Genomic DNA, 27,583 nt, shown 5'->3' on the forward strand with positions numbered 1-27,583 from the left:
CAGTAGCGTAATGCAGCAGCACGTTAGCTAAAATAACGTTGACATTTCACGACATTACGGTAAAAACAAAGTCCTGTACCGTCTTAATCCCCCTAAACGAGCTGTAATGTTTTTAATTGTTTTAAGTTTTTAGATTACAAATAAAATGTATAAAAGATAGTTACTTCTCACCTCTCAGATCTCGGAGCGGAGCAATGGCGGATCCTCGGACAGGCTGTGACAATCCAGCTTTCTGATTCGTCGGCAAAAATGTCAGTCTCAAAAAATGGAACAAATACGGCCATTTGATTGGACCCCCAAAGTCTGGTTTTCAGAAAATGGAACAAATATGGCCATTTTATTGGTCAACCTAATGGCATAAATGGAACGACACGCAAATTTGTGAAGCATTCCTCATTTTTTTAAATAACATAACAATAACCCTAAATGTCACTGGTATGAAGCAGTTAGGGGCGTATCCCCCTGCTCAGTTCCAACATTTGACCAATCAAATGACTGGGTTGTTCCAATTTTGAGAAGCACGGGTTTTCAGCATCTAATCAGCGAGCTGGATTGTTTCAACTCTGAAATAGATCCTTTCACTCATGCAGGCTGAACATGCAAGTAGCCTCCTACACCTATGTCCTGCATTAGCTTTTGATGGAAAGTAAATGGTGAAATACTAGAATTTCAAAAGTCTGACAGATCTACGTCACACTGTCAATTAACAGCCATGGACTCAGCCATCTTCACTCTCGACTGTTGTTGTTGTAGCATCCAAACAGCAGAGAAAGTTTCAGGTAGTCAAAGCTAACTGTTAGCATTAGCAACAACACAACAAGGCAGAACTCCTCCAAGCTTGTGTTATTTGTGGAGATAAAACATCAAAGTTGCAAAGCAAACAGTCAGTGGTTGAGTCATGTTGCTGTTAGCCAATCAGAAGCAAGATGTCCAAATATCAGGAAATAAAAGTCCAAATATTGTTGCTGAAGTACTCTCTCCTCCAGCTGAATTCTCCATGCTGGTGCAGATGTTTCTGCCCCCCCCCCCCCCCCCCCCCCACTCCTTTAAATACAATTTACAAGGCATTCATTCCAACTACAGACCACTGCAAGTGTATTGACTGAATAAGTGTTCCACACCTTTAATGCCACGGTGCTGCTTTACTGTGAAATTTAGTTTTCACCAGTAATCTGTACAAACGCATCATGAATATGAGATGTAGAACTTCATCACAGTCTTACTTTGTAGGAAATTTTTTTGCCAGGTGTTGTTCCCAGTGGTGCCCCAGAAATGTGCAAAATATACAATTAACTCATTCACTGCCAGCCGTTTCCTGATCGCTAACGGCCTTCGCTGCCAGCGTTTCTCACCATTTTTACTGTTTTTTTAAGAGTCACAGAACGTTGTGCGCTAGCATGATGTCGATGCCAAAACAACCTAAACAAAGAGGAGACTCACCTCTTACATCAGGAAGAAGCCGTGTGTTTCGAGCGTTATCCGTTCTTTCATAATCCGTTGTCGAATTGTGATCGGCAGACACTTTTCCGGTTCGCGCCTCACTTTTTTTACAGGAACGGCCCAAAACGATCTCCAAACACATGGATGGTCTGCTTCCTGATCATGTGATCTGTGACGTATGCGGATGAAGATCGGCTTCAGGGCTGAGATGTTTGTTCTCTCAGCGCAGGGGCTCGTTCCAATGCTGAAACAGTAAAAAAAAATGCAAATGACGACTTTAGTCGTCAATGGCAGTGAATGAGTTAATGAGTAAAGAGATGATCAGAATAAAAAAAGTATAATGTTAATATTTCTGCTGCTCACCATAAAAAAAAGTCATCTCCATAGTTTTTTGTGTTTTTGTGAAAAATAGAATTCTAAATACATTTTAACCCTCCCACTGTCCTAATGGGTGTGACCCCGCTTGGAAAGTTGACCACTGAGCAGGGTTTACGGTTTATCCCTTGGGTCCACGTGGACCTCACAGGATAAACCATCAATCCTGCTCATTCATCAGCTTTCCTTACGGTATCACCCATACAGACAGTGGGAGGGTTAAAGAACATTTCAGGTAAACGAAAAGTGTTTCTCAAATTTGAGTAAGTGTTTTGGATACATATTGTTTTTAAGTTAAAAAAAGGAATATAGTTAATGCATCACCAGACTAAACTCTCCCAGAGTTACTACAAAGACCAATTTGGTGTGCCACCCCAAAGTTTTCTTTGGCCTCATATGGCCACCCTTATCAAAATTTCCTGGGGGTGCCCCTGGGTGTTGCCTTGCATGTTTGGTGAGTTTTTAAAGCTGATCCAGCATTAATAATGTCTGTCTTGCTTTTACTCTATGTGCATTGGATTTATTATGCATGTTCATCTGTAAAATTACTGTTAAAATAGAAATCTCTGATTCCCTTAGCTGTTTTACGAGTTACTGCAAAAAACTGCAGAGTAGCAGCATAAAAAGAAGTCAGCTGACGTGTAGTGGTGACAGCTCGTATCTTTAAACACGATGTTTGTGTTTGAGGCCATTTAAGAAAGTTTATTCACCAATGTTGAAAGCCACTAATGAAAGCCAGAGACTATAACTGCACTCCTTCCGACAGGCCCATTTTTTTCTTCTCCTCATTGCTGACAGGAACCACCTGATCTGGGAATTGCTCGAAATCTGAGGTTGCTATGACAACCAGCAGATGTGGAGCATATATAATGGTGAGCCTCTGAGTCCTTTACAAAGCGTGGCTGCATCCTTTGCGTGTGCTGCAGACGTGCATGGAAACACTTCGGAGAAGTCAGTGCTATCATTTTTGTCTCTTGACCTTGTTGTGACGTTTTGCACAGTTTCCACGTTGTGTGTGGCTCAGTGGTTAGTTGGCCAGATGTTTCTGAGGTTGATTCAAGCCAGAGTTGTTTGTTTGTTGTAATCGGAAACACTTTTAGTTTATAGATGGAAACCCCAGTGAGAAGGGTGGGTGAAGAAACATCTACACTCATGCTCTCGTTGCAAAATCAGGAAGATTAATGAAACTCTTTCTCAGGATTTCAAAATATTTCCCATAATCAGAGCTTGATTATCTCTGTGGAGGTGCAAAGTTCCTAAAAAAATTAAAATGATGCAGCAACACTATAATGCATGTACAATGCACTTTAGAAATATTTGAAAAAAATGCACCCACATTATCAGGAGGTCTTTCTGTGTGTGAAGACAAGTTGGTGTACACTTCTCGTCCTGCCAGTTTAAACACTGAATTTTTCTTTGCCTTTGGTTCTTGCTGAGAAAAACAAAGCTGCAGGAAATCACTGAATGAGACCACACTGGGAATGTATGATGTCCTTTCTGCAGTGGTGGCTTTAATGCTTACTCTCATTGCTGACCAATCGTTAATCATCTTGAGAGGTAATCTTCTTGAATATGCAGTAGAAAACAGCAATACATGTATTTAAATTTGTCACCAAAACAACTTAATGGAGTCATTTTCACATAGAAAGTTTTATGTTTTAAGGCACCATGTCATACTAAATCAAAGTTGACCTGATCAGTCCTCTCACTTGCTGAATATTTCCAAGTGCTCTGACAGGATGGCTCTGAGGCCTTTTAAATAAAACTCTGATCTTACTGTCGCTTACGCTGATGAAGCACGCCTTTATATTCTCTGGTTCTTTGTCTACTTGATGTTTGAAAGCGGCAATCCCAAAAATCTCTACGGTGTAAGTTTTACATTCAGATTACAAAGAATTTGTGTTTTTGACCTGAGGGGAGGATTGTGCCGCTGCTGCTGTCCACCCCTTATATGTCCTGGAAAAGGTGAGCTGAGCAGCAGCCATGGCAACAATGGGCAGAGTTGCTGAGCTGGAAACAATGAGCCAACAACATGGCCTCTCCCTGCACCAAGCAACAACTGAGTTTCATCCACTATCAACACTGGGAGTGTATTGTTACAGAAGCTTCTTTGATATGGCTGGTGTGAGTGATTATTATTATTTTTTTTCCTCTGTTGCTTCGAACACAGATACTAGCAAAAGATGCTGTGAGAAAGCTACTTAAAGAGCCAGAACACCATTGTGTCTCTTCCCTTACAGTGTTCCAGAGGATGTAAACTGTTGATAGAGTCCCTTGGTGCATCACATTTTGGAACGAAGCCAACCTATGTTCCATTTCACTGCTCTTGACACCATAATCAGCATGTGAGTTCTGGTGGTCAGCCAGCCACTGAAGTATGAGAGAGACTCAGCAGGGATGGAAAGATTAGAGTCACCTGAGCTGGAATCTGTGACATTCCAGGCAGAAAGTACTGATTTTGGGAGCCAGAGGTGTCAGTGTGTCATCTCTTACTCCCTTTCGCTACTCTCTGCTGATTGATTCATAGTGAAAAGTTTCATCAGTTTCCATTCAGCGTTGGAGTTGGTTATTCTGTCTGTGGGGCTGTTTTACATTCAAACTCTCACATTTAAAATGTGTTTATTTGTTCTGCCGTGAACTCCCATGTACTTTATTGTGCAGGTGTTAATCTTTTCTCATAGAGAGCTCTATTAAGCTGCATCTAGCAGGGTTGTGAGGCGGGGAACGATGATGATGATGGTGATGGTGGTGGTGGTGGTGATGACGACGACGATGATGATGATGGTGATGGTGGTGGTGGTGGTGATGACGACGACGATGATGATGATGGTGGTGGTGGTGAATGGTGAATGGTGATGATGATGATGGTGATGATGAGAAAGAGAGCTCAGAGCAGTGTCTGCATCCTGATTGAGACCTTTGAAACTCCAGTGCAATGATTTCAAGAGTTTGTTCAGCCTTGTTCTGACATATTCCTTGTCTGATTACTGTCACATGTGGGAAGTCTCTTCTTGATACGCTCTAATCACCCTGCGTCTGTCTGTCTGCATTTGATAAAACAGCATTTTATTGAAGCTGCAGCAGATTACTTTGACATTTTTCTATCTTGTTGCCTAGTGATATATATTTTTGTTTCTTTTCTGTATAGATCATGTTTTCTATTGCATAGATTGGTTGGCAGTGGAGAATACATGATATTTGTGTTGGAAGTACTTTTTATTCTTTGTGTCCCACATGATTTTTGTATCTGTGATGTTATGTGTTTGATTAATTCAGAAACTGCTAAAAGGGTTCAAATTTAAAATGTCTCATTAGTGTCACTTCTGGTATATAAACTGCTCTTGTGTAGCGTCTTTCAGAGTCAGAAGACACCGAAGTGCTTTACACTTTAGTGAATCATTCATCCATTCACACATTGGTGGTGATCAAGAGGGAAACTGTTTGCTCAAAGTGAAGCTAACATGGAAGTGACAAAAATGCAGTTCCCTCCTCATCCACTAGGGGCTGACATCAGAAAAGACCAAGTTCCCACTGAGTCTAGTGTTAAAAATTCTTCCCATCAGAAATAAACATATTTGCAGCTTGTTTTAACCCTCCCACTGTCCTAATGGGTGACCCTGTGAGGAAAGTTGACCATTGAGCAGGATTGATGGTTTATCCCTTGGGTCCATGTGGCAGGGGTGAGGAGTGAGCACCACCTCACCCCTGCCACATGGACTAGATTAGCTTTGGTTAGCTTTTATCTACATTGGCTTATATTTTATTGAGTGTCAATCATCTGCCCCCACTGTCACAGCCCAACTCCCAGCTCCATGTTTGAATTTTCTATGATTAATGAGATGTGTGACACGGCCGAGATGGTCCAATGGGCTTCAATTCAGCTCTTCAGAAACCTATAAGTGACAGCACGGAGGGTTTGTCCATTATATATTTATGGTCAATGGTGGTGATGAGCCCTTTAGGGCACGTTGACGGAGATGAGGCTGCTGTACACAGAAACAGCTGGTCCCTCCGACCAGCACCAGCAAGCAAGTAGGGGAAAATGTCTTTCCCAAGGACACAACAGCAGAATCCCTACAGGGAGCTGGGATAGATCCTGCAACCCTCTCATTACTGGACAACCCACTCTACCTCCTGAGCTACTGCTGCCCTATCACCTATCTGGACAAGTAGTCAGGATGACAACATGTTACTTTAACCCTTTAAGGTTCACAGAAAGAAAACTTTAAGGTTCACAGAAAGAAAACTATCTCTATTAATACTTTTAAAAACATATTTTTGGCTAGGGTCATAAATAATAGAAGCACATTATTTTTAAGATTTGACTTTGTAATTTCCTAACGTGTTTATTTTAAAACTCTTAAGAGTTGGCAGGCGACATTGTATTATGTCAGGCACGTTAACTGAACATAAACCTTCTTCAAGTGTAGCATCTTACATTTTTCAGCTCAGTGATTTCCAATTTCTTTGTCACTTAAATTTCAGTCGTCTCTGTAGGCCCAAGTGTTTTGATGCTGTTTTGTCAAAAATGTTTGCTGTTTTAATAAAACCAAGCACAAAAGCTTTCCTTCCTGTCTGGAACTTGTAAATGAAAACTGGAGTAGTTTCAAAACCATTTTCTGTCCTTTCATATCCATCAGGTGCCCCACCCACTCCGCTCACCTCAGCCTCTTCTGGATTTTATGTGATCAAATCCTCTGTTATTGATAGAATATAAAGCTTTTCATTGTTTGTTTTTCTTTCTACAAGTCAATAAAGTGTGCTCACTCTTAATGACATCACAAAAATGCTGGTTTAGTTACTGCATGAACTGAGATGTTACACTTAAAACTAAATAATGTGTTTCTTTAGCTAGAACATGTACGATCATGGCAAAAACACTGAATGATGCATCATCTTTTCTGAAATGGTTCTTCTGTGATGTCTCCTCAGACCCGGTTGACAACTCTAAATTAGCTCCGGTTGCTTTGGTAGAGGGTAGAAATGTGTTTGTTCAAATAAGCAAATTAACTAGAAATAGAAATCTGTTGTGACTGTTGCTCATATGGAAACACAATTTGGATGTAATTGTGGAGAATTAATGCCTCTCAGACCGCACACGCAGAAGTATGTTCAATCTGGAAATCCTCAAACTCTCCATATGGCATGCAGTGTGCGGTAGTTAATAGGCAAAAACCTGTTGAAAGTGAGCAGCCAATGCCACACGACAAACACCTGGTTATAAGTATAGCTCTACAGTTTTGACACCCACTGATAAATATGCACAAATGTGGGTTTTGTTCATTAAAAACACCTCAGTTATCAATAAAGAAGCTGAGACACTTTGGCATTTATTTAAAGTAACTTGTGCTCCTATCAATCTGAACGAATTGTATTCTAAAATCATGACCTCGCTCATCCCCTGGGTTTGTCGCTGAATCACCTTTCCTCCAAATCCAGATGTTTACACGTTCCCTTTGGATTTACGGCTAAAAATGGGGTTCAGAACGATCACGTAATCGTCATGGGTTGAGTCTCCTTTTGGCTGGATCTGCATCCCTTCATGTAGATTAAAACATGTTTGAGCAGCGTCTGTTAGCCACTCCCTCTGAGCGCTGATTCAGACGTCAGGTCAGTTTACTGACTGACTAACCGCAGCTGCTGGGTGGAGCGCTCCTCCTCCTCCTCCTGGTTATTTCTGCCTCCAGTTATCAGGAAGTCAATTCTTCAAATCTCTAAATGAGGGATGTTGCATTAAGAATCTTTATCTTAAATTCATTATCACCATATTAGATTACAGCCAGTATTGGGGCTAATTGTCTGACTGTTCTGTGACCTTAACAAAATATTGCAGTATTGCAGTGCCATAGCATAGAGAATGCTGGCATTTTAGAATATGGAAGAAGCTGTTTTTGTTGTTCTGCTTCTCCTGGTGGATCCTTTGAAGCAGTGCTGCTGCAGGAAGAGCTACATCACTGGATATTTTTAGTGTAAGAGGAGATGTTCTCTTTCTCCTTGCAACAAGGGCAAGATTGATAGTTTCTGTCACTGTCTATATCCTGGAATTGCACTCTACCTCATTTTTCATACCATGTTGTCCCAATGCCAGGTCTTAAAGGTGAATGTTCAAGCTTTACTGGATATTTATGTAGCAATGTTTGTTTCTTGCACCAAAACAAAGCACTGACCTAATAATGTTTAACGTCCCGCTACCAAATAGCAAAATACAAGCTGATGGTTTTTAGTGTGCATGCATCTTTTTGTTGACCTATTAGGAACAATCCTGTGAACCACTGGAAGAATGTTTCTAATGCTTTCAGAAATTATGCATTGGATTGGGGCTTCACAATAAATAGCAAATGTATCCTCATAACATTAGTTTTTGCAACATCTGTAATTCATTGGACAGCTCGTATCACAACAAATGAAACATTTGCATGCTTGTAGGATGAACTCTCACTGCCGTTGATCCAGACATGGTTTAAATGAGGAGAAAAGAGGAAAATGTGGATTTATTGCATCTGATTCCATCATCGCAATATTCAAGATTAATATTGCTATTTCATGTTTTTGTAATCCTTTACAAAACTCTATGTTGGACGTACATTCCATGTCAGATAAAATGCTTTCCTTCAAGCCATGTAATATACTTTTTAAAATATTAGAACATCATGAATTGTCAAAGAGAGCATTAATAGCCTGTCTCTGCTTTTTTAAATGATAAATGGTACTTGGATAGCACCGTTCAGAGGCAGAGGACTCCAAAGTGCATTACACTACAGTGTATCATTCATCTATTCACACACGCTGGTGGGGATGAGCTACGATGTAGCCACAGCTGCCCTGGGGCACACTGACAGAGGTGAGGCTGCTGAGCACAGGTGCCAACAGTTCCTCTGACCACCACCAGCAGGCAAGGTGGGTTAAGTGTCTTGCCCAAAGACACAACAGCAGAATTCTCTGTCCGGAGCCGGGATCAAACCTGCTTACCGGACAACCCGCTTAACCTCTTGAGCTACCGCTGCACCTGGTAGAGGCATTGTCCTACTGAAACAATGGCTAGCTGCTCAATAAAATAAAACATAAAGAGTTCAAGCAACACCGGACACTTTCCTGCTTCTCTGCCCTACTGGTTGAAAGTGGAATTACAACTGTTAACAACCCTGCTCCAGCCTGCTGTAGCTAGTGCTTACAATGAGCTAACACTAACATGAGCCAAATGATATTAACATAAACCACGAAGTAAAAAAAATCCACACTGTTTGATTAAAAACATTATTAGTTACAAGTCCAGTAGCAAATTCAATTCAAATTCAATTCAAATTCAAAAATACTTTATTAATCCCAGAGGGAAATTGATTTCCTAGGTGGCCTTTTATTGTGGGCAGTATAAGGTACACCTGTGCACTACTCATGATGTCAGATCAGCATCTTGATGTGGCACACCTGTGAGGTGGAATGGATCATCTCAGCAAAGCACAGGTGCTCACTATCACACATTTAGACTGATTTGTGAACAATGTTTGAGAGAAATGGTAATATTGTGTATCTGGAATGAATTTTAGATCTTTAAGTCCATCTCATGAAAAATCGGAGCAGAAACAAAGGTGTTGCGTTTATATTTTTGTTGAGCGTATATACCAAGTAATGTTTCTATGATTACATTGTGATTTCTTAGTAAATATTCTATTTGGTGAGAGATAAACTTTATTGTATTTATCCTAGTGAATCTATAGTTAAATGGGTAAACTAGTAGTAGCACATTGAACAGTGTTCATGCCGATGGCCCCCTCCATGAGGGCACCACAGCTCAGCAGAACATCATTGTAGCTTCTTCTGTGGATAAAAACACTGAGGGAGAAAAACAAACAGGTAAAGAGCTCCTCTTAGAACACCTATCCACTTCATAAAACTATCGATTGTGGTTTTGGGTCAGCAGAGGGGTGAAGAATTGAGTCCGAGTGGGCCTTGTTCCACTCTGCGATTGTCGAGGCGGCTGTTGCTAGCTGTGGTCGTAAGGTGGCCGGTGCCAGTCGTGGTGGCAACCCCCGTACCCGCTGGTGGACACCAGAGGTTCGGGGAGCCGTCAGGCTGAAGAAGGAGGCCTACAGGGCGTGGCTGGTCTGTGGGTCTCCGGAGGCAGCAGACAGGTACCGGATAGCCAAGCGGGGTGCAGCAGTGGCAGTTGCTGAGGCAAAATCTCGGGCGTGGGAGGAGTTTGGTGAGGCCATGGAGAAAGACTATCGATCGGCTCCAAAGAGGTTCTGGCAAACTGTCCGGCGCCTCAGGAGAGGAAGGCAGCAACTCGCTCACACTGTTTACAGTGGGGATGGGGAGCTGCTGACGTCAACTGAGGCTATAGTCGGACGGTGGAAGGAATACTTTGAGGAGCTCCTCAATCCCACCAATGTGCATTCCGAGGAGGAACCAGAGCTGGGAGGCCTGGGGATGGACTGTCCGATCTCGGGGGCAGAAGTTGCTGAGGTAGTCAAACAACTACACAGCGGCGGAGCCCCGGGGGCGGATGAGGTTCGTCCTGGGTATCTCAAGGCTATGGATGTTGTAGGGCTGTCATGGTTGACACGTCTCTACAACATTGCGTGGTCATCGGGGGCAGTTCCTAGGGAGTGGCAGACCGGGGTGGTGGTCCCCATCTTTAAGAAGGGTGACCTGAGGGTGTGTTCCAACTATAGGGGGATCACACTCCTCAGCCTCCCTGGAAAGGTCTACGCCAAGGTACTGGAGAGGAGGGTCCGATCGATAGTTGAATCTCAGATTGAGGAGGAGCAATGTGGTTTTCGTCCTGGCCGTGGAACTGTGGACCAGCTCTATACCCTTGCAAGGGTGATGGAGGGGGCATGGGAGTTTGCCCAACCAATCCACATGTGCTTTGTGGATTTGGAGAAGGCTTATGACCGTGTCCCCAGGGGCACCCTGTGGGGGACGCTCCAGGAGTATGGGGTGGGTGGCTTTCTGTTAAGGGCCATTCAGTCCCTTTACCAGAGGAGCGTGAGTTTGGTCCGCATAGCCGGTAGTAAGTCGGACCTGTTCCCAGTGAGGGTTGGACTCCGCCAGGGCTGCCCTTTGTCACCGGTTCTGTTCATCACTTTTATGGACAGAATTTCTAGACGCAGCCGTGGTGTGGAGTGTGTCGAGTTTGGTGGCAGGAGAATCTCGTCTCTGCTTTTTGCGGATGATGTGGTCCTCCTAGCTTCATCCAGCTCTGACCTTCAGCTCTTGCTGGGTAGGTTCGCGGCCGAATGTGAAGCGGCTGGGATGAGGATCAGCACCTCCAAATCTGAGACCATGGTTCTCGACCGGAAAAGGGTGGCTTGCCACCTCCGGGTCGGGGGAGAGGTCCTACCTCAAGTGGAGGAGTTTAAGTATCTCGGGGTCTTGTTCACGAGTGAGGGTAGGAGGGATCGGGAGATCGACAGGCGGATTGGTTCGGCGTCTGCAGTGATGCGGACGCTGAGCCGATCTGTCGTGGGGAAGAGGGAGCTGAGCCAGAAAGCCAGGCTCTCGATTTACCGGTCCATCTACGTCCCAATCCTCACCTATGGTCATGAGCTTTGGGTAATGACCGAAAGAACAAGATCGCGGATACAAGCGGCCGAAATGAGTTTCCTCCGTAGGGTGGCCGGGCTCAGCCTTAGAGATAGGGTGAGGAGCTCGGACATTCGGGAGGGACTCGGAGTAGAACCGCTGCTCCTCCGGATCGAAAGGAGCCAGTTGAGGTGGTTTGGGCATCTGGTCAGGATGCCTCCTGGACGCCTCCCCGGGGAGGTGTTTCGGGCATGTCCTGCCGGCAGAAGGCCCCTGGGTCGACCCAGGGCACGTTGGAGAGGTTACATCTCCAATCTGGTCCGGGAACGCCTTGGGGTCCTGCCGGAGGAGCTGGTGGACAAGGCCGGGGAGAGGACGGCCTGGAGCTCCCTAATTGGGATGCTGCCCCCGCGACCCGGACCCGGATAAGCGGAGGAAGACGAAGAAGACGAAGACGAAGAGGGGTGAAGAGTGGTGTCAGATATGAAAGTGTTCAAATTTCTAATTCAAAATTCGCATAGATTAATGTTAAAGCTCTAGCTTAAAGTTTAAAAAAATAAATCTAATGTTACTTTACAGAAAGTTCAGACATAGAGGTAAAGGCTTTGGCACTCCTAGATTCAGCGAATAAAAGTAGCACAAAGATCTCTCAGATGTTTGCAAATGAATAAAAAAAAGTAAATAAGCTGAAGATTAACTCAAATAACTATCATTATAATATTCACCCTCTCTAAGGAAATAAACCAGCTCCATCCATCATTTGTTTGGTATCTTATAAATATTTGAACTTCTGTGTCACAGCACCATAATTATATTCTCCTCATGCGCTGAATAAACACTGACAAAAAGACATCTCTGTAGGCTGATGTGCTAGCTGGATTACGTGTTTGGGCTGCAAAGAGTAAACAGCTTGCAGTAAAGGTGCATTTATGGTGACCAATAAATTTTTACCTTCTGCATTCAGTTGTGAAATGCATTAAATGAGCACCTGACAGATCTAAACTCGACTGTGACCTAATTTAAAGGCGACTTTCACATCTGGTGACGTGTCTTTTGAAGCTTAATGTGTATTCAAATATTCAAGTGAACAGCTGATCAGATCAGGAAACGTTTTCTTTCAGATAATACTAATCAGTATATTTTCCTTTAGACAGAATTCTGATGATTTGCTGAAAATGTGAGGAAGACATGGAGAGACAGTAGGCTGAAATGTTTCCCACGTTTTCTCCCAGAACATAAGCCTTAATGCTGCTGTCCTCATCAGTCCAGGGAACTGCTGAGGCTGGACTTCATCTTAGCGCTCCAATCCTGCTGGTGCATGTTTAAATTACACAATACTAATAATCCATCAGGCTTACAGTAATAAAGAACTGTAGGGTAACCGTCTACAGCTCTTCCCTGCAGCTATACCGACCATTACATTTGTGCTTTCACCTTATTTCCAGGTGCATCTCAGCTTGTTAAAATCTAATAGTTTACAATCCAGTTGCTGCATTTGCTGTAGTGCTGCTGTGTTATCAAGCTTTTATCACAGTGTGTTGTTTTCACACCCACAGTAATCAGTACTTGTTGTATAGACAAAATGGAGACGTGTGCAATACAATTTTTGTTTTTTAAATAAATCACTGCTGTTTCTCTGTGTAACGTTTTGACCCTAAAATTCTGGTATTTGACATGTGGAAGATTCTAATTTGCTACTGAAAACAGCCAATTAATTCTTGTATGAATGCGTTATTATTTTCCTTCTCTGGATTTGCTGAATTTTTCCCCTCGTTTTTCTTTTCAGCTGCTGTTATTTTTCTAGCAGGTCACTGAATAGATGTCTCCTAATTAAAGACTAATTGCTTTAGAGCAAAGTGTCGAGCTGTTAAAAAAATAATAAAACCACAAATTGTTTTGGCTCATCTTGATTGTTTGCTTACTTTCCAACTTGCATAAACCGAAAACACAAAACATAAAGGAATGGGGGTGCTATGTAAAGGTTGTAAAAATAGCATTTTAATAGCCGTACTTGGAAATTTTATTTAAAAAAGGCACGTGACTGAAATCAACTGTGTGCTGAATCAATGGAAATGCAGACATCAGAGAGAGAGAGAGATTTTGTTTGCATTAACAACTCTGAAATCTTACTGTCAGTGTTGTTCATGCAAATATCATTTGTTGTCATTTCAGTGTTGTGCAGTGGTCCCCTGCTATCACACAGTTCACCTTTTGTGGACTTGCAGTTTTGCAGATAGTTTTTTTTTTTGTGCAACTTTGCATGCCTTTTTTTACAATGCATTGTGTTTTCCTCTTTGAGAGTGTTTAAACAAAAAAGAAAAGTGTGAAAATGTTAATGCCTGTCTGAGAAAAGTGTATAAGTTGTGTAATGATGGGTTTTACAGCCTTAAAACACTGTGGCGGTGCGCTAGCATGAGCACGTTTGTGGAGGAGCCGGATTCTATTCAATTCAATTCAATTCAGGTTTATTTATATAGCGCCAAATCATGACAAGAGTCGTCTCAAGGCACTTCACATAGTAAATATTCCAATACCGGTCAGTTCATTAAGCCAATCAGCAAAAAGTTTCCTGTATAAGGAACCCAGCAGATTGCATCAAGTCAATGACTAGTGTCAGCATTAGTAGTCAGGGCTCCCGCATCTTTATATACAGGAGGAGGAGATGCAAGTCTCTCCGACGTGATGACGAGAGACCCAAACGCATGAGTGAGTGTGTGCAAACAAAACTGTTCACCCATGCAAACGAGCTGTAAGCTAAACTGTCAAGAAGCAGACTTTCTAGTGTGTTTAGCATGTGTGAGCCCAATAGCAGCTGCGTACGTTATAAACATCTATAATAATTGTAAATATTGAAGCTGCCTACTTTGCTGATTTTGCCTAATGCGCGTTATTTTTAGAACGTAACTCCCACAATAAATGAGGGACATTTCACAAATCCCGAAGATCCCCGAACTGCACCTGAAACACTACAGCAGGCTCACTACTTCAAATTACATTTATAGTCTGTGTAATGTAAAACTAATGGTGATATGATTAGTGAAATGGTGTTTGCATGCAATCATATTCATTTAGGATTGGAGAATTTTAAGGTGGAACTGGAACTTTAGAACTAACTCTGCTGTGACTAGCTGTGACTCAGAGTTGATCTCTGTGTCTAACCAAAATGCTCAAAGAGAAAGGAACCAACAGTGAGAGATTAAATGTGTTCTCACCACAAAATCCTACTTTAGAATATTTGATTCATCGTTTAAGCACCACTCTTGTCTTTAACCATTACTTTGTTTCAACTCTTGCATTTAGTCTTTTAAAAATCTGTTTAAGGTCGTTTCGATCAAGCTGATCTAACGGTGAATGTTGTTCAAATCTACTATCCAGTCTTCTCTGTAGTTGTTGTGAGTCAGACGAGCAGTAAACACTCATTGCTCATGGTTTCTGCTCGACTGCTGCACAGGTACCTCATTAGAGCTGTATCCTTTCCAGATGGCTCTCGTCTTACCGACCCTCTATTGAATTGTCCATGTTTAGACTCCGCTGCAAGATGTTCTTTAGTCATTTTTGTGTCCTGGTTTTGGAGCGTAAACAAGCCTAATTCAATGCAAGTGTCTTTACTGATGGACTTGTGATAATCACAGGAGATAAAATTACATTTCTAGTCTGACTTGACGACCTAGAGAGCCATGATAAAATATGACTCCTCAGAGAAACATCCCTGCCTGAGAGCAAATCTAACGAGGAACTGGCTTCCTTAGAGTGTTTGCACAAGGATCCTGGTGAAAAGCGTTAACTCACACTACTGTAAGATCATGGATTAGTAATATCCCCTCAGGAATCATCTTGGGATTTCTGTAATACTTTCTCTCTGAAGTAAGTCGTGGTGGAAATGCTACGGTAATCTTCAAAAATAGTTCTCATTACAAAATATTTTGGCTCTCTGAGTCAGATGGACTCATGTGAAGTCTTTATTTACTGTGTGAGGGAGTTGTTGTCAAACATTCAAAACATGCCCATGTGGCTAGATCAGGGTTTGTCTTGCAGAGAGCATCTGTAAGAAAAAAATAAAAAAGGTTTGGAGGACAAAATACTCTGTGGGTCTCCTCTGCCTGGGTGTATGGAGGAGAGTTCATGCGGCGACATTACCTCCTCTGCATTGTACTCGTCATTCTGTCTTTGTAATGTGAAAAACTCACCAGGAGGGGATCTATTAGAGAGAAACCCAGAGAGCCATTCACAACTCCATCATTACAAGAAAATGAACTCTTCAGACGTTCTCTGCTCTGACGCTAAACCAGCCTGTGGACGAGCTCTGAATCCTGACTCAAAGAAAGGGTTTGTTTTTTATTAGTGGCTGACTTCTGAATCAGGTGGAGATTAAAACTTATATCTTTACATTCAAGACACACAGGCACATAGATATGTAAAGTGATTACACAGCTGTAAAACAGTTTTTAATTGTAATTAGGAATGTGACAGAGTTGGTGATTTATGTTCACAAATGTAGATTAAAACATTTTTATTGCAATTTTAGCCAGACTGTCTTTCTAGATCATCTGAGCTGTGAACATTTTGGGATCTTGTACCTCTGGTTAGATTATTGCACGTAATCTTAATTTTATTTCCCTTGGTTTGCAGTCAGAATGAGTTGCAGCTTTGTTTCAACGCATTATAAAACAACAACTTTGCATTTCTTCACAACTGATCAAGGTGTATGTATGTATATGTATATGTACAGTGGTGTGAAAAACTATTTGCCCCCTTCCTGATTTCTTATTCTTTTGCATGTTTGTCACACAAAATGTTTCTGATCAAACACATCTAACCATTAGTAAAAGATAACACAAGTAAACACAAAATGCAGTTTTGAAATGATGGTTAATATTATTTAGGGAGAGAATAATATCCAAACCTACATTGCCCTGTGTGAAAAAGTAATTGCCCCCTGAACCTAATGACTGGTTGAGCCTTCTTTAGCAACAATAACTGCAATCAAGCGTTTGCGAGAACTTTCTACGAGTTTTTTACAGCGCTCTGGAGGAATTTTGGCCCACTCATCTTTGCAGAATTGTTGTAATTCGGCTTTATTTGAGGGTTTTCTAGCATGAACCGCCTTTTTAAGGTCATGCCATAGCATCTCAATAGGATTCAGGTCAGGACTTTGACTAGGCCACTCCAAAGTCTTCATTTTGTTGTTCTTCAGCCATTCAGAGGTGGATTTGCTGGTGTGTTTTGGATCATTGTCCTGCTGCAGCACCCAAGATCGCTTCAGTTTTAGTTGACGAACAGATGGCCGGACATTCTCCTTCAGGATGTTTTGGTAGACAGTAGAATTCATGGTTCCATTTATCACAGCAAGCCTTCCAGTTCCTGAAGCAGCAAAACAACCCAGACCATCACACAACCACCACCATATTTTACTGTTGTTATGATGTTCTTTGTCTGAAATGCTGTGTCACTTCTACGCCAGATGTAACGGGACATTTGCCTTCCAAAAAGTTCAACTTTTGTCTCTTCAGTCAACAAGGTGTTTTCCCAAAAATCTTGGCAATCATTGAGCTGTTTCTTTGAGACGAGCCCTAAAATTCTTTTTGCTTAACAGTGGTTTGCGTCTTGGAAATCTGTCATGCAGGCCATTTTTGCCCAGTCTCTTTCTGATGGTGGAGTCGTGAACACTGACCTTAATTGAGGCAAGTGAGGCCTGCATTTCTTTATAAGTTGTCCTGGAGTCTTTTGTGACCTCTCTGATGAGTTGTCTCTGTGCTCTTGGGGTAATTTTGGTCGGCCGCCCACTCCTGGGAAGGTTCACCACTGTTCCATGTTGTTGCCATTTGTGGATAATGGCTCACACTGTGGTTCGCTGGAGTCCCAACGCTTTAGAGATGGCTTTATAACTTTACCAGACTGATAGATCTCAATTACTTTTGTTCTCATTTGTTCTTGAATTTCTTTGGATCTTGGCATGATGTCTAGGTTTTGAGGTGCTTTTGGTCTACTTCTCTGTGTCAGGCAGCTCATATTTAAGTGATTTCTTGATTGAAACAGGTGTGGCAGTAATCAGGCTTGGGGTGGCTATTGAACTCAGGTGTAAAACACCACAGTTGGGTTATTTTTTAACAACGGGGGCAATTACTTTTTCACACAGGGCAATGTAGGTTTGGATTTTGTTCTCTCCCTAAATAATAAAAACCATAATTTCAAAACTGCATCTTGTGTTTTCTTGTGTTATCTTTGACTAATGGTTAAATGTGTTTGATGATCACAAACATTTTGTGTGACAAACATGCAAAAGAATAAGAAATCAGGAAGGGGCAAACAGTTTTTCACACCACTGTATATGTACAGTATATGTATATGTATGTGTATATGTCTATGTATGTGTATATGTATGTATATGTATATGTATATGTATATGTATGTGTATATGTATATGTATGTGTATATGTATGTATATGTATATGTATATGTATATGTATGTGTATATGTATATGTATGTATATGTATATGTTTATGTATATGTATTTGTATGTGTATATGTATGTGTATATGGATATGTATGTGTATATGTATAAATATTTATGTATATGTATATGTGTGTCTGCAGTTTTCTTGTACAATTTAAAAAAGAATCACAAAGACTGTGAATTAATGTGATGGCGATGACTTAAAGCATGTTCCTTCCTTCCTTTCTGGAGATCTACTTGCTCCAACCACTCCATTTATCAGGGGCCTCTGTTGAGACAGACATGATTCTTTTTTTCCTTTCATTTTGTAATCATATTTCCAAAATTTTTAATCAGAAATGTAACAGGAACCACAAGTTCCTATAATCATTTTAAAGAGATGCACCAGTTTTTGTTGTAATAGCAAGTTAACTGCATGCATGCAGTGCACCTTTTTTTTCCAGAGAAACATTAATTTCAGATCACTAATAGACAGAGAGAGTGTATAGGTGGCCTATTTATCATTTTCATCTCTCTGTTGAAGTGAAGGTCAAGGGCAAGGTTAAAAAAAAGTCTTTCATATCAGTCTCTCTCTCTCTCTCTCTCTCTCTCTCTCTCTCTCTCTCTCTAGAATTGATTTCAGCCTAATGTCTGCATAATAAACACCCACAGATTTGTCTCATGGTGTGTGAGAGAGAGGAACGTCTCATAACCATTGTTTTATAATGTGGAGTTTGTTCCCCTGACTTGCTCAAGTGCATTTATTTAATTTCTTTAATCCTTCACACATCAATCATTCTCTACTTCCTGTAACTTTAATATGAAAGCAGCTGAGGAATTCTGGATTGCTGAGGCAAGTTGCGTGTTCACTTTGACAGGTAAAAATGTCCCCAAAGAGATAATTGTGATGATTTGCTCTGTGCCCTGTGGTGGTATATTTTCCCTCTGAGACTTCCCTCTTCACACTTTCGACCCTGATTGCTCCACAAGACGACGTTTTAATAGCGGCCTGTGACTAAACTCTAAAACGCAGACCAATTACTGCGGATATTAGCCAGCAGGGTGACTGTACACAACCTGAAACTCAAAACAAAGCTTTCTGTGTTCCTCCAGGTGCGTAGGCTGGTGAGGTCATCAAACATCCCACCAAGATGGTGGCCCTGTCGTTGAAGATTTGTGTGCGCCAGTGCAACGTGGTGAAGACGATGCAGTTCGAGCCGTGCACCCCCGTGTACGACGCCTGCAGGATCATCAGGGAGAGAGTTCCAGAAGCCCAGTCTGGACAAGGTTAGACAATAACTTCTAATCTAATTTGCATAATGGAAAACTACAGGTGCCGACGTTCGCATGCATCTCTGTGTTGCAGCCTCAGATTACGGCCTGTTCCTGTCTGACGACGATCCCAGGAAGGGAATCTGGCTGGAGTCTGGAAGAACGCTGGATTATTACATGCTGAGAAATGGAGTAAGATTAAATCACAGTCCAGGGTGGAGACCTGTCGGTGTCACTTATCATTTCCTGAAGTGATTTATATTTTCTAGTGGGAGCTGAAATATTTATGCCTCCCTGCTCACTGGAAGCAAATGCACTTTACAGTAAAGGGGGATTAGCAGCAGCTGTTCGTGTCATCTCGGTTCCCTGTTGTTGTTGTTTTTTTTTGTCCAGGACATTTTGGAGTATAAGAAGAAACAAAGGCCTCAGAAGATCAAAATGCTGGATGGTGCCGTTAAAACCATCATGGTGGATGACTCCAAAACAGTCGGGGAGCTGCTTGTCACTATATGCAGTAGAATAGGTGTCACATTTCTTTCACGAGTTCTTGCTTTTATGTTGCAAACACCGATTTCATGAAGCACTTGAAGCACTTATGCATGCTTGGTAAAATTCAAAGTATGCTTTATTTAAAGCACAACAGACATGGGTTATCAAGCCTAAACAAGCTGTTCAAATAAAAGCCGTGTTCTTGTGAAGGTCCAAACCTAAAGAGGAGCCCCCCCCCCCCCCCCCCCCCCCAAGCTTGTGTTTCAGTTCTAATAGGATGCAACTGAGCCTAATTGGGTGAGGAGGGGAGAGTGTGAATGTAGCAGATAGCTTTATTGGAAAGTGTTTATTTAGATGAGGACTTTCTGGTTGACTTCTCCTCCTCCTCGCCTCCTGTTTTAGTTTTCTGGCTTCGTACCAGCTTTCCCCTCTCTTCTGTTTCAACACAGATTTAAATAAAAGCACAACTGAATTTTCTTTCTCTTAGTTGTAGCGGTTGTCGGTCTGAAGCACCACGAGATTTCTCTTGTCTAACTTTTCAGGAATTACCAACTACGAGGAGTACTCCCTCATTCAAGAGGTGACGGAGGACAAGAAGGAGGACAGCACCGGGACGCTGAAGAAAGACAGAACCCTGCTACTACGAGATGAGAGGAAAATGGAGAAGCTCAAAGCCAAGCTCCATACGGATGACGACCGTGGGTGAAAACTTTTCAAGCTTTCAAAAACATTTAAACATTTATGATTTCACCCCGATTTCTTATTTTCTCTTTAACAAATCTGACTATAACTCAGCACAAGAACACGTGCTTTATTACTGGAGTCTAAATTATCTAAAAAAGTATGAAAGTTTAACGTGACTTCAACAGCGACTGATTCGATTTTTAATCTTAGAAACAATCACCCTTCTACTTTTCCAGAGAAGACGGTTTCTCTCAGCAGGAAATGGTAACCTTGGACGCTCCGTAAAGCAACACCTGACAGTTTTCTGCATAGACATGAATACATAGACACGCCATTGGAGGCTGGAGAGTGTAACAGTGTCGCTGCCATATTGAATGGGTTCCTTACTCTCCAAATCCGACTGGAATCAACGCAGAGTGAGCAAATTTGCCCCCTTTCTGTGCAACCTACGGTTGCAACAGCCGGCACGCAATTGAAAATAGATCACGTGGGATTATTTTTGACTTTTGCTTCTGTTACTTTTAGTTCCAGACTCCGCCATGATGCCAGCAGAAAAAGCAAACCTATTATTTTTCTTCCCCTTGTGCTTTTTATTGACGATCGGCAAACTGAAAATGCTAACTGCTAGCATTGCAGCTAACAGGAAAAGGGCATCCCCTATGACACTTACCCGCTCCCCAAAACTTTTAAGTGATTTTTGTCAGCAGAGGTCTGCACAGTGGAGTCAAATATGAAACTGTTGAAGTTTCTACCTCAACAATCACTGAGATCAATGTTAAAGCACTAGCATGAAGCTGAAAACTATCTAGTGTTACTTTAAGGCTGATTTATGTAATCCTAAAGACTTTTAAAGCTCTTCGGTACACAGTTTGATCCACCAACAGCATTTCTGTCAAGTGAGCCTGTGTACATTCTGAGCATGTGCTAACTGTGTTTGTTTCTGTCGGGCAGTGAACTGGTTGGATCACAGCAGGACGTTCAGGGAGCAGGGAGTGGAGGAAAGTGAGACGCTGCTGCTCAGGCGCAAGTTCTTCTATTCGGACCAGAACGTGGACTCGCGGGACCCCGTCCAGTTAAACCTGCTGTATGTCCAGGTAAATGCTAATGGGCCTCGAAATGACTGGGTGAATGAATGAAGAGGAAACATGCATCATAGTAAAAAATCTGACTGAAAAGCATCGCCTCAAAATCGTTTTCTCCTGTCTTTAACCACGTTTTACGCTACAACTACTTTTTTCTGGAAATAAAGCATTAAAATTTTATTACTGTTTTACTTTTCTTATTTAATTTGCAAATAAAACTGATTATTAGCATAACATTTGATGGCTGGATTTATCTTCAAACAAAGGAAATGAACCGTGTTCTGCCAGTCAGTGCTTACTAATCTGAGAGGAATGTTTCTTCTGGCTGTGGAAAAGATATTTTAATTTTAGGAAAGTAAAAATAAATGTATTGTCACTGTGACTCTGTGAAATTAAACTGAAAAGTGCAGTCCTTCATGCCAACAATAAAACACATTTGAGTTTGGTTTTGAATGCCTCATAAATGGAAGGCAGCTTTTCTAAAATAAAAATATCTTATTTCTTGGAGTTTTACCAAATGAGCAACATTATTCAACATCATTAATTTTAATTTGTGAGCTCAGGCTGCTGTATGTGCTGTTGTTAAATGTCAGGCCTTGTGCAGAAAAAGTAGAGGTAGAGAAAATAAGCGTCTCTCTCATTTTCTGAAATCAGCTGTTAACAACGGAGCTAGGGCTATGAAGCATTGACTTTTAAAGATTTCAGTAAATTGTTTTTATATATAACAGTGGGACTAACAAAGACACACAAAAAACATTCAGAAACAAACAGAATATTTCAGATGCGAGACAGGAGACAAAAAAGACTCAGCATCTATTTCTGGCAAACATTTTACTTGTTGATGGTCCGCACACAGAAGTGTGGTCCAGACAGGTTTGACTCTTTTTTAATACAAAACAAAACAAGATTTCTTGGTATAAGCGACAAGCTAACACTACAATTAGCATTCACTTACAAACATGCTAAATGCAGTCACAGTTAAAAGTTTAAAGGCATACTTTGCTACTTTTTCATATTTTTTAACCATTTTCTTGAGCAAGTAGGTGCTAAAATAACCAACAAAAGCTTTCTCTGTCGTGTCAAACTTGTTGAGAAAGTTTTCATACGTGGGTCATTGAGCTGGTCCAACAAGACTCTCAGATCAATGTCAGGTTGCTTGCAACGTTTGTGGTGGTTTGGTGGCACTTGAGAACACAAGCATGTATCACTAGCACTGAGACAGCGCATGTGTTTCAAAAAGAATATTTTAGATTGTGTAAGTGTTAAAAGCAAGGTTTAGAAGCAGAGCTGAGGTCCATAAAGAGTGCTGCTGTAAAAGCCTTCATCTTTAACAGGGATGTACGATAGATCTGTATTGCAATACTTCTAAGAAATCAGCAGTACCAGTATTTATAACAAAAGGTCATTCAACATCAACAAAATGAAATGTATTTGTGATTGCAACTCGTATAGGTAACAGTTTTGATTAGTTAAAGAAAATTCATTTTTTCCTCATTTTTGTAATCCATTGAGCTGGATGACGGTGTTAATCTGCTGTAACATTTTACAAAAAGGGTCCCTTTATTAACATTAGTTAGTTAGTTAGTTAGTTAGTTAGTTAGTTAGTTAGTTAGTTAGTTAGTTAGTTAGTTAGTGCATTATTAAGCATCAATAAGCTGATTAATAAAGTATTACCAATTGTTTAACCTTACTATGTAATGCGTTACTAAGCAGACCCCCCCCCCCCCCCCCCATCCTAACCTTAAGAACACTTACAAGTTAGCAATAATGTTAATAAAGGCATCTTGTTTGTTTAAGCAGGCTATAACTGTAAGAGAGCATCATCTATGACTGCCGTTACTAATCTTTTACATTTCATCCTGGATATATTTAAGTTAGGGATGAAACATCAAATGTGCGTAGATGTAGCTCTGGGTACAAACAGCAGCTATGCTATGCTAGCTGTAGGTCACGTCCAAAAGAATTTCATATTTCTGTCAGATAATCATTTCTTGAGCCAGTACGTGCTAAAACGACCCTTTACAGAGTTAATGAAATGTCACTCAGACCCCCACCGCCCTCTGTGGCCAGAATACCACACTTGCAACTTCAGAGTGGCAGTCCGCCTCCTGCTGGACTTAGCTAAGTTGAGTTGACATACTAGCGCTTGAGTCTGCTTCCTGCATGTTTTAGATCGTGAACACAGCTGATTTGATTGATTTAGTGATGAACCGCTCCTGTAGAAACTAATAAACCCTGAAGAGGCATTTCAGCAGTTTGATTAAGGTGTTAAAAAACAAACGCACACCAAGGACAGGAGTTTCACTTTTGTTTTTACTAACAGAAACAATAGGGAGTGCTAAAGGTAAGCCAAAACTGCTTAGTATCCCTTTAAGACCACTTGAAAAATGGCAAAAAATTATTTTTCACGGTTGGATCTTATATGGATTCGAGTAGAGCTTCAATATGAACAAGAAGAAATAAGAGTGAGACAGAAACGGTTTCTGAGCTGTAACTGATTGAAAACAACACTGAAACAGGCTGTTTAACAGCTCATCAAAAGTTTAAGACCATATATCTAAAATGCCAAATCTGTGCAAAAATGTGGATGCATTATCATTTTCTGTAAGATGGTCACACTGGCATGTTGATCTGATGGCAAAGGCAAAAAAATAAATAAATAAAAACATTTCCCTATTTGAACATGGTCAGCTTGTTGAACTGCATAAGCAGGTTCTCTCTGTGCCATCGCTGCTGAGGTGGGACACAGTGAGAAAGTCATTTGGAATGTGTTCAGTGATCCTGAGGGTAATGGAACAAAAAATTCAAGCGCAAGACCCAAAACAATTTCAGCAGAACTGTGCCAAAGGATCCAATTTTCATTTCGTGCTCCTTAAGATAAAAAAGCACTGATCAAGGTTAAAATTCAAGCAGCTACGTTTATTGTAATTACTAGATAAATTGTTAAAGAACCCGTTTTGTTGTGGTTTGCAGTCATAATTTAATAATTAGGTCTGCTGGAATGTGTTTAAATGCTTTATTGTTTAAAAAAAAGACAATTTTCTTTTACTCTACATTTTTGCAGCACATTCTGTTGCTCCGGAGCAGAGAAAATCTCTCTCAGGACAGATGAGGGACTTGGGTGAAACATTCATTCTCCCCCTCACTCGAAAATGCTCAGCAGAGTTTGAGAGTTAGAATTCTATTAACTCATACGTTTGAGTCAACCAAGAGGAAATATTCCTGCTGACACCTGAATTTAGAAATTCTTGACCAAATCCGACGAGTCTGATCAATAATGTGGACATTTAATGTTTTGTGTGACCAATTTGAACCTTTAGCATCCATCGTTCAGGTTTCCGTCCTGGATCTGTATCCACCTCAGCTGAAGCTGATTATCGTTCGTTCGTTTGTTTTCCTCTGCTTATGTTTGACAGCATCTAGGACATCCCAGACAACCAGATAGGAGACATACCTGCTCCAACGCAGGGGTCACCAACTCCAATCCTCGAGGGCTACCATCCTGCACATGTTAGCATTTTCTTTGCACCTACACATCTAATAGAAATGAATAAGAAATAACAATTTTGTGCAAAGTTAAATGTGGTAAGGAGAGGATTCAAGTACTTCATTCAGGTGCAAGAAACACAGACAACTAGCAGGATGGTAGCCCTCGAGGACTGGAGTTGGTGATAGCTGCTCTTGTCCTTGGTCGACCTCCTGCCGACAGGACATGCCCTATTCAACACACCAGGAAGGGGTCCGGGTGGCATCCTGACCAATTGCCTGAACCACCTCAGCTGGCTCGTCTCGATGCGGAGGAGCAGTGGCTCAACTCGAGTCCCTCTCGAATGTCCGAGCTCCTGACCCTATCTCTACGACTGAGCCCAGCCACCCTCTGGAGGAAATTCATTTCGGCCGCGATCTTGTTATTTTGGTCATTACCCTCAGATTAGCAGACATAAATGGATTAACAGTTTTCTGGATGGATGCTCCGGATATTTGTGTTTTTATCAACCTCATCCTGGCCTAATGTCCTGACTGAGAAGGTCAGTGTGTAAAAGGGATCCTCCAGGTGTGGTTTAAGGATGGAGGAGTGCACTGAAGCAGCACAGAGTTACTGGACTGGCAGAAAGTGTGCAGACCATTATTTGAAAATAAATGACACAAAAATGGCCGGATGCACTCCCACACAAAATACATAATCTTTAAAAGAAACAGCACATGGAGACATACTCCTTATTAAATCTGGAGTAAATATATTCATAAAAGACATGGAGCCATCCTCCCTCCTCCCTTCCTTCTACTGATGCTCTTTCTGTTTTTCTTCTCTCTTGTTTCCATCCTTTACATTATGCCTCCCTCCTCTCCCTCGTCGTCTCCCACACATTCTGACATAGTTGCATGCATCCCCACCCTCTTCTCCTGGCACACATTACAGTGGTGTGCAGATCATGCTCTCCTCTCAACACAGACTCATATTTCCTTTCACAACAACCGCTCCGCCCTGCTGCCCTCACAGACCCCCCCTTCTGTCTCACACACAGTCGGATTGTTACACAGATCACAGAGGCTCTTCACATGGCACTGGCTCTAATTTGTCACTGTGTTAAAAGAGGCTAAACAGAACCAGAGGAGCGACGTTTGGCAAAGTGGAACATTCCTCTGGCCTCACGTTCAGCTGCTCATCTATTTTTAATTTTCTCTTTGTCACCTCTCATTTACAACTCTAGTAACCCTTAAAAAATACAAGAAAATAATAGTTTTCCTGCATTTACTTATAGCATTTCATTTGCAGGCTATTTAGGTGAGTTCCTTTATGAATATACACAATAAAACTCAATATGAGATGCATTTGGATGGGCCAGCTGGTCAGCAGGCTGTATTAACTGTGGAATGAGGGTTTGCTAACATGGGTGCCATAAAATTTAATGCTCTGGATTTTAGATGGAAAAAACGCTTTAAGAGAGTTTTAGCTGGATTTACTGGTGGTTTTAGAATGGTTGGCCCATTTGCCTCCATGTAAGGCTATTTATGACAAGGTTAAAGAGGTCCTTCATTAAGAATCCATTTTTTACTCATTACTTTTAGAAAAAGATCAGTCACTCTGAGTTTTTAAGGAAGGTTGAACATGAAAATTGTCTCCTACACCAATTCCTGCATTAGTTTGTCTGTATGTCTGATCTCTGAAATGTGTATACTGAAACTCTAATTTCCCTCTGGGATTAATAAAGTATCTTTGATTTGATTTGATTGATTTCTAATGGATTATACACGATGAAAAGCTAGGATTTGAAAAACCTGACGGATCGACATCACACCGTCACTTAACATTCATGGACTCACCCATCTTCACCCATGACAGGGAAAGCTTTTGTTGGTTTATCATCCAGGAAACAGCAGAGAACATCTCAGCTAGTAGAAGCTAACTGTTAGCATTAGCAACCCCACCACACATCAGAAGCTCCTTCAGCCTTGTGTTATTTGTGGAGATAAAACATCAATGTTGCAAGTTAGAGGTAGAGTTGTGTTGCTGTTAGCCAATCAAAGGCAGGATGTCCAAATATCAGGAAATAAAGAATCCAAATCATGCTACTTTCTCCTCTTGGCTGAATTATTTGGTGCTGAAACAGGCGCACTGGAGCTTTTTTTTTCCCTAGTGTGCGACTTACAAGGCATTCATTCCTACTAGAGACCACTGTAGATGTATTAAAAATATGAGTGAGGGACCTCTTTAAGATTTATAAAACAGCATTCCAATATTACATTTTTATTAGTTATTATGTTGTTTAGTAGTGGGCTGTGCAGTGGTGCAGTGGTTAGAGCTGTTGCCTTGCAGCAAGAAGGTCCTGGGTTTGCTTCCCAGCCTGGGATCTTTCTGCATGGAGTTAGCATGTTCTCCCTGTGCATGCGTGGGTTCTCTCAGAGTACTCCGGCTTCCTCCCACAGTCCAAAAACATGACTGTTAGATTGATTGGTCTGTGTAAACTGTCCTTAGGTGTGAGTGTGTGTGTGCATGATTGTTTGTCCTGTGTGTCTCTGTGTTGCCCTGCGATGGACTGGCACTCTGTCCAGGGTGTACCCCGCCTGTCTGCCCGTTGACCGCTGGAGATAGGCACCAGTCCCCCTGTGACTCTACATGGACAAGCGGGTTCAGACAATGGATGGATGGATGGATGGATGTTGTTTAGTAATTAGAATAAAGGTTACACTAACACAAGAGTGCTTTTAGTAACTGAGGGGGAAAAAACATGTTAGAATATGTTAAATTCCTGTAAATTTAACATTTATCATGGGTATTTA

General features: G+C 41.5%; 1 protein-coding gene across 4 annotated transcripts in view; it reads left to right on the forward strand.

Annotated features, from left to right (window-relative positions):
• Positions 1 to 27,583, forward strand: part of tln2b (talin 2b) — a 128,326-nt gene that overhangs the window by 44,588 nt on the left and 56,155 nt on the right. For all 4 annotated transcript variants that reach the window (XM_054733078.2, XM_054733082.2, XM_070550380.1 and 1 more), the window contains exons 2-6: positions 18,888 to 19,061; positions 19,141 to 19,238; positions 19,440 to 19,569; positions 20,078 to 20,233; positions 21,171 to 21,313. In XM_054733078.2, coding sequence (XP_054589053.2) covers positions 18,926 to 19,061; positions 19,141 to 19,238; positions 19,440 to 19,569; positions 20,078 to 20,233; positions 21,171 to 21,313 — 663 coding nt within the window. In that variant the 5' untranslated portion in view covers positions 18,888 to 18,925. The remainder of the gene's footprint in view (positions 1 to 18,887; positions 19,062 to 19,140; positions 19,239 to 19,439; positions 19,570 to 20,077; positions 20,234 to 21,170; positions 21,314 to 27,583) is intronic.

The sequence above is a fragment of the Nothobranchius furzeri genome, chromosome 4 (assembly GCF_043380555.1).
Source record: "Nothobranchius furzeri strain GRZ-AD chromosome 4, NfurGRZ-RIMD1, whole genome shotgun sequence".
NCBI lineage: Eukaryota > Metazoa > Chordata > Actinopteri > Cyprinodontiformes > Nothobranchiidae > Nothobranchius > Nothobranchius furzeri.